The 7,154-nt window shown below is 37.7% G+C and overlaps 1 protein-coding gene across 2 annotated transcripts; it reads right to left on the reverse strand.

The window, feature by feature from the left end:
• Positions 1-338: 338 nt before the first annotated feature.
• On the reverse strand, positions 339-6,318 carry LOC120250154 (auxin response factor 11-like). 2 transcript variants are annotated; one of them, XM_039258939.1, is made up of 14 exons: positions 5,722-6,318; positions 5,501-5,613; positions 4,908-5,006; positions 4,759-4,815; positions 4,425-4,577; positions 4,258-4,342; positions 4,003-4,093; positions 3,572-3,736; positions 3,347-3,466; positions 3,065-3,140; positions 2,822-2,957; positions 1,223-2,742; positions 961-1,151; positions 339-863 (listed from the first exon to the last, which is right to left on the reverse strand). In XM_039258939.1, the coding sequence occupies exons 1-14, from the start codon at positions 5,804-5,806 to the stop codon at positions 734-736; spliced, it is 3,021 nt and encodes a 1,006-aa protein (XP_039114873.1). In that variant the 5' UTR covers positions 5,807-6,318; the 3' UTR covers positions 339-733. The 2 variants fall into 2 exon arrangements, with proteins under 2 accessions (XP_039114873.1, XP_039114872.1); XM_039258938.1 differs by having other exon boundaries at positions 3,572-3,748.
• Between the last annotated feature and the right edge of the window lie 836 nt (positions 6,319-7,154).

Below are 7,154 nucleotides of genomic sequence, written 5' to 3' on the forward strand. Positions count from 1 at the left end.
CGGTCTTTAGTTCAGTTTGCAGGCTATAACTCGACTGCATGAAGTTAGAATCGTTAGTAATCGTTGCACGTCATCCCCAAAATTTAATTGTTATTTAACTGCGAGGAGGGGGTGGCACTTTTTATTTATTTATTTATTTATTTATTTTATCAAAAAGGAATGGAAGTTTTAAAATGATTCCATTATGTTTAACTGACCAAATCACATAACCATTTCCATACCCCAACCAAATATGTCCTTCAAAATATAATTTCTTTTAATAAGAATACTTATTTGGGACTGAGCGAACCATGCTTACTAAAACACAAAGATTTGAGACAGCAAAGAGGACCAAACTATGGTACAATATCTTATCTCATTAAGGCAGTTAGAGCACAATATACAACAGTTATTTATCTCTTAGTTCATAGACCACCCTGAAATCACATACAAACTAGTGGTGATACATCACTTGGTTTGACATCCCAAGTAACCAACGTTCCCATAAACAACAGAACTACATCATGAACTTCAAGCCTCCGAAAACTACCACTTAAATAGAAAAGAATGTCAGATTTTTCATTAAGTCAGCAAGGTTAAAATGCGGCTTGCATGGATCTCACCGACTTTTAGAGCTCCTTAATATTTTTCTCATCGATCCAGTCGGAACTTCCTCGTTGTTCACTAAACTTGCAAGATAAATATTATTTGTAGTTTCTTTTTGTTTCGCAGCGCGTAGAAATCTCCGGCATGTCTACCTTTCAGAGTACAGAATCTCTGGGTTGATGTTCGAGGTGTTACTTAACTGCATCCCGTCCTGACTCATCTGCTGCACTTCAGAAGGTGACAGAATTTTGATACACCTTACACAGTTGACGAACTCCCTAAAGGTGAGATGGTGAGAGAATTAATTACCACATTGATCATCAACATCAACAAGTAAAAAGGTACAAAAATAGAACAATGAAAAGTGAGACTTACTCCCATGGATCATCTCCGACGAGAAGAATATCATTTTCATAATCAACATACACTAGTTTCCACTCTGAACTAATTGGATCATCAAGTTGACCTTCAAGCCCAAACATGCAAGCAATGGCAGATTTCAGTTCCTGGTAATTTTGAAAGCGTGTAACATCAATCGATCGCCCAACGGATCCTAGCTTTTGAACCTGGTGACAAAAACATATATATCATTAATCATCATCAGAATAAGTTATATTTACAACCGAAAAAGTCTCACCTTTGTATATGTCCGCAAAGGCAGGGGTGACACTTGCTTCCTTGTACCTCTACTTAAGCAGCTGTATTCATTGACATCCATACTTCCGGATGATGTACCGCCGGAGCTGTCAGGTATGTCTTGGAAGGAGTAGAATTGAGAGTCAGCAAGGCTTGCTGAGGTGACCTGAGATTGCATATCTTGATTTGAACTCCAGTTGCGGATCAAACTACCAGAAGGAACTTGCAAACAAGAACTCTTCAATTTGCCGGAGCTTTCTATACTCGTATTTAAAACATGAGCATCGGGCATAAAGTTTGTGTTGTTGCAAGCCTCACTCTGCACATAACTCCCGTTCGGAAAGTCTCTTATTCCTGATAACTTAGTTCCTTCTTCACGAATTGCTTCCAAATCATGCATCTCATATGACAGAATACCAGGAGCTGGAGCACCATGTTCCACATTTGGAGGGTTTAGGTCCTGAGGACTAAAGAATTCTTGCATGAAGGATGGGAGACACTGGGGACTATGAGAATCAGAACTGCCTGAGAATTGATACATATCAAAAGAGCTAAAGTTTTCAGGGTTAACTAAAGTTGATATGTCTCCTGAGAGACTTGTAGAATCCGAAGCTGATGAAAACAGGAATCCTTGCTCAGGCTCTTTCAGGGGATCAATAATGGAGTGATCAGGTGACCGACGGAAAATCCAGTCATCATGGTCCAAGTTATGAGAAGGGAAGTACCCTTCATGTAATGGCAAGATAGTTGGATTATCCATACTGACAGAATCCAATGAATCTTTTCTTGATAATGGAGGCTCATTTGGAAGTGGATCACTCTGTCCTTCAAATTTCAGTTCATCATTTGCAATTGTATCTGCTATGATGTTTTCCTTACTCTCGCTGTGATGTTCTGCTTGCAACTGCTGCGGTGATGTTCTTTGCAGATTTGAAGAATGCTCATTCACTTCATTTGGTGGTTTTGCAGATGGTATTTCTGACTCCACAGAAGTTGTTTCACAACTGTTTCCGGGCAGGCAGGTGCTACGCTCAGCGCCTTCTGTTTTAGCTGGCAGATGCCTGTCAGGAAATGACTTTTCCGGTAGTGATTCTTGCGGTTCCTTCATAGTCCAAGATACACAGTCTACATCAACATGTTGCTGGTCTACAAAAGGAAGGGGCTTCTCATTCTGCAGCAAAACACTTTGCAATGGTATATGTTGCTGCATCAGAGATAAATGGTCATTCTGTAATATTGCTGTTTTTGCTTCATGCGGCACTTGACTTCTCATAGTGGAAATCGAAGGCATAGGACAGTAAGGAACAATTTTAGTGCCGTTATGTCCCCGAATGTTCTGAAAGATGCTTGCATAAATTGATTGCTGTGATCCAAGATGGGTGTTCAGGCAGGACTTCTGACCTTGGAGTAGCAGCAGTTGAGAATCATGGTCAGAAAGTAAAGGATTTAGTACAGCATTCCCATTTTCAGGAGCCTGTAATAAAGGACTAGAATTCGCAAATCCAATTTGAACTCCTGGCACTGCAGTTAATCAGAATCTTAAAATCTTAGGAGTTTGATCTTGAAAGGTAAGAAGATGTTGAAGCTTCAAATAACATACCAACAAAACCTGGAAGACATTGTCTCTTTAGACTTGAAGTTGCAGGCGGAAAAACAAAAAGACTCTCTGGAGTCTCAATTTCCCACACACTAACTCTTTCCGGTCTTTCACCATAGCCATGTTCATCCCATTCCACCTGATTGTGGTACATAAAATTTACAAATCACTACCATACTTCATTCATGTCAACCGGAAAATGTCACTGCATAAGAATGATTCCACAATACGCATAAAAAAACTCACCTGCAGATTACGCCATTGTGAATTTGGCCATCTCAGAGGATCATAGTCATTGATACCCACAATTGTGCCCATATATCTGAAGAACAAAGAGAGTAACTTTACATTTGTTCGTGTTGATTCAATGAAATAAAATAAACACAATAAAAGGGCAAACATTCTCCAGAGATCTGTTCTAAAATTTTCCTTTTCAAGTGGTGATTCTGCTTGACAAGTACAGGTTGTTCCTTTGATAAATATTGAAAATGAAAAGTAGAACTCAAAGGCTCTAATAATGATACTAACCTGCGTTTACTGGATTCTTCAGTTTCAAACATCATCCCAAATCTCATTCCTACCGAAACCTGAGTGTATGCAGCTTTATGGTATTTTGCCAGAGGAATGATAAAGTCAGACGGGCATGCCCTGAGCATATATAGAAATATTAACTGAATGATTCACAAAAAGGCCCTTTGTCCGACAGTCATACTGAACCAACAAAGTTATCAAAGAGAAGATAGATTGATGAACCTTGGATTATAGTAAACAGTGAAAGGGCTTCGACTAGCTGCAGCATGATCTGCGGCAGCAAGGACACCCATATGCATACTATCGGCAGAAAGCACTGAAGAGGGTATTGTTATTTGTTGCCGGTTGGCTCGTCTCACACCCAACAGTAATTGCGACTTGTCATCCCTATAAATAGTTCTGATAAATTCATGAGATATTTGTAATTGTTCATCATACAACTGCTATCATTCAGAAGTTGCACAAAGACATTGCACCAATGACAGTGGAATTTAGAAAAAAAAAACAAAGGAATAATCATTTGAACAGCTTTCACACATAATTGTTATTTAAAAAAAAAATCCAGCAGAGATTGATAACATTTAGTACTACATATTAAAACAACAGAATGAAACTTATGGTGTAACAAGTCAATACTGTCATCTTGCAATTACCTGATAAACAGGACAGAATCACCAGCTTTGAGCCGTTTTGCACCCACAAATGAACTCCAACCAGTAGTCAAAAGATGCCGTTTTGGTTGTCCTGGAATCAAAAGCATTCTCAGGTTATGGAACAGGAAAAGTATGTTAACATGAACAAGACTGTGTCTATTATGGTCCGAAAAGGATGGATGTCTCAGACCTCCAACCAGAGACACATAAAAATGTATAACTATAAATCACATTGGGCATAACAAATATGCGCACCCCGATATATGTGTCGAAATGTCCACAAATTGTCATGTAAATCTCTGACAACAAGCTCCTGATTTGGAGGTTGCATTGAGTAATCCTGAAAAGAAAAAAGAAATGCATAAGATTTAAGTTTATCCTACTCAGAACTTTGTAACTTGCATTGTGACAAGAACCCTCACAAGTTGTGGAAATAACTTCTCTGCAGCCCTGCGAGGCACTGAAAAGCCACCATGTGTGCTTGTATCACTTGCAGTCAAGTTCTTGCAGAAGTACTCAGTTGGTTGCTTGCTTATTGAATGTCCAAAATCTGGAATAGGATAGACATCCATTTCCTGTAGATAAATAAAGCTTTTAATGACGAGCAAATGTCATTAATGGATGAACATGTATATTGTAGAATAATACGGTTAGCATACTTGATATATTCATTGCTTGTGTTCGAAGTAATTGTTTTAATGTTCAAAGATTAATAGAAATTGCAGACAATATAGTAAGGGAAACAATTGTGCGTACAGAATTCACCGGCTGAAGAGTCAACTGCGCATAGATCTCATCAGTGTCCCTATCAGCCTGCAAATGTGTAGTAAATTCTTTTAGAAACATTTGAGAAACTATCATACATGAAAGACAAAGCTTGAAAAAAAAAAGATCACCATACTTACATGCAAAGTGACATTGTGAACTTGGCACATCAACTGAGAGGAAAGAGACGGGTAGTTAGGAATATGTGAGTTTGCTGTTTTCCTCGTCGATGCTGTCACCTGTTGATTGAGTAAACAGGATCAAATGGAATGAAAATATATATATATATACACCATCCAAATACCTAGCCAAGGTACACACAATTATCAACCAAATACAAAATCCAAAAAAATTTTAATCAGTTTTAGCAGTGTCTAGTAAATTTGGATGAATGTTAATCAATTTTCAAGAGCACACAATCTTTATTTTACAAGGCATCAACTACAAATTTCTAAGAACCACCAGCAGAAAAATCTTTCAGTTAATTGCAGCCAAGACAGCATTAAATGGAAGCAAGAACTCCAGACAAATTAATGTCCATAATGAAGCAAACATCTTTGTCACTTAAATGTTGAAATGAAACCATAAACGGAAGCAACACGCCATCACTGTCACATGTGTTTCTTCAGAAGAACAATAAAACAACTCATAATACCAAGCTACAAAGAGTAGAAACACACAAAGAAAAAGATTGAAAGAAAGACTTCAAATTCAAAAGCACAACAACTGGAACCTGTTCACTGTGTCCTTGAGGGAAGTAATACACGAGGCTTCCAGGCTTAGGCAACGAAACAAGAGGCCCTGCGCATGCATGCCATAGCTCAGAGTTTATGGCCTTCTTAACACCTAACAAAGCACAACAGTAAACAAACAAAGCAAGAGATGATACTTAAGCTTTACATCTTCACCGCAGTAAGTAAAGCAACAATCTATGTATGGAATCAAAGCTCTAACCTTGCTTGTTCTGAGCCTCTCCCAAAAGCTTCATCTCCTCTAGCAGTGTCCCTGATGGTTTCACTGGCTCTTGAACAGAAGACATCTCTAATTCAACAGCTTATCATTCAAAACCAACCATCAACCATCAACCACAACTGAACTTAGAAACACCTCCTCAGTGGCATATAAAAATCCCATCTTTATCATTCAAACTTTGCCCTTTCTCAAAAGATAACCCCAATCCGCCTAAATTCTCTCCAGAAACCCAACACGATTCCAACCAGAAAGAACCGTGATCATAGTGACCTTCAGCTTAAAAAAGCTCAAATTTTTTCACAGCTCCCGAGCACGCCGATCAGTGGGGACTGCAACAAGAGTGATCAAACCTCCTCCTCCTCCTCTTCTCCTTTATCCTAAACTTTTTCCTCTCTCTCAAAGATGCCGACCTTTCATATAGAAGCCATGATGCCTCTCTCTCTCTCTCTCTCACTTCTCCCAAAGAAAGCAATGGATTTTCACCAAATTCGGATGCTTTTTTAATGGACTTTGTGGCAGCTAAAGGCTGCGAGTGAGCAGGGGATTGGAAAGACGGGAACTACACGAAAGCAGAGCAACAAGAGATGAGAGAGAAAGAGATATAGAGACGAGAGAGAGAGAGAGAGAGAGAAAGGAGTAGGTTTAGCTAATGTGTTCGGGAGGGAGAGGATACCGCTTAGGGGATATCGGATTCGGGTCGTCTTTTCATTTCGGAGATGTCCTTCAAAACTTTCCATCAGAGGGACCCGTTTGACCGTTTGTGGATGTTTTGACTCTATTTGTGGGACCCCCTTTTTCTTTTTCTTTTCTTTTTTGTTTTTTAATATTTTATTTATAATTTTATTAAAGATATATATATATATATATATATATAATATAATATGTGCTCCACTAATGTATTAATTAAATTTTTGATGGATTTTTTTTACAATTATCCCTTTATAAAATTAAATATTACATGATAACCTTTGCCACCTTATCAACGGTAGGAAGATTGAGATATTTGACTTTCATATAAGAAGTCCAGAGTTCAATTTTCTCTTTGCATAATTAAGATATAAATAATAAAGTTAAGAGTTCAACTTTCTCTTAATATATAGTTAAAATATAAATAAAATATATATGTGTAATGGTTTGTCCAATTATTAAAAAAATATTAACCTTTCTAAAGTTTGGCAATGTATAAATTTCACTTAGAGTCACATATACTCGGAACTATGAGATTTTTATGGTTATACACAATTGTATAGTTTTCCTAGTATATCATTTGGTGTCACTGTGTGACAAAAGATTTAATTAATGGCCTCAGTTCACATGCAGGGTACCGGTGCTAATACCTAAAATATCTTCTACACATTTCTAGAAATTTTAACAATTTATATGTAACTATATATTTATTTCGCATGATTTTATTT

Source organism: Dioscorea cayenensis, chromosome 19, assembly GCF_009730915.1.
Source record: "Dioscorea cayenensis subsp. rotundata cultivar TDr96_F1 chromosome 19, TDr96_F1_v2_PseudoChromosome.rev07_lg8_w22 25.fasta, whole genome shotgun sequence".
In the NCBI taxonomy this organism is placed as follows: Eukaryota; Viridiplantae; Streptophyta; class Magnoliopsida; order Dioscoreales; family Dioscoreaceae; genus Dioscorea; species Dioscorea cayenensis.

Bases quoted from the DNA above. Each gene is read 5' to 3' on its own strand.
- LOC120250154 (XM_039258938.1), bottom strand. From the start codon at position 5,806: ATGTCTTCTGTTCAAGAGCCAGTGAAACCATCAGGGACACTGCTAGAG. The intron at 5,007-5,500 runs GTTCCAGTTGTT...CTCAATCAACAG, and splicing joins CTCAAGGACACAGTGAACAG to GTGACAGCATCGACGAGGAA. The intron at 3,141-3,346 runs GTTAGTATCATT...TTTGTTCTTCAG, and splicing joins GAAGAATCCAGTAAACGCAG to ATATATGGGCACAATTGTGG.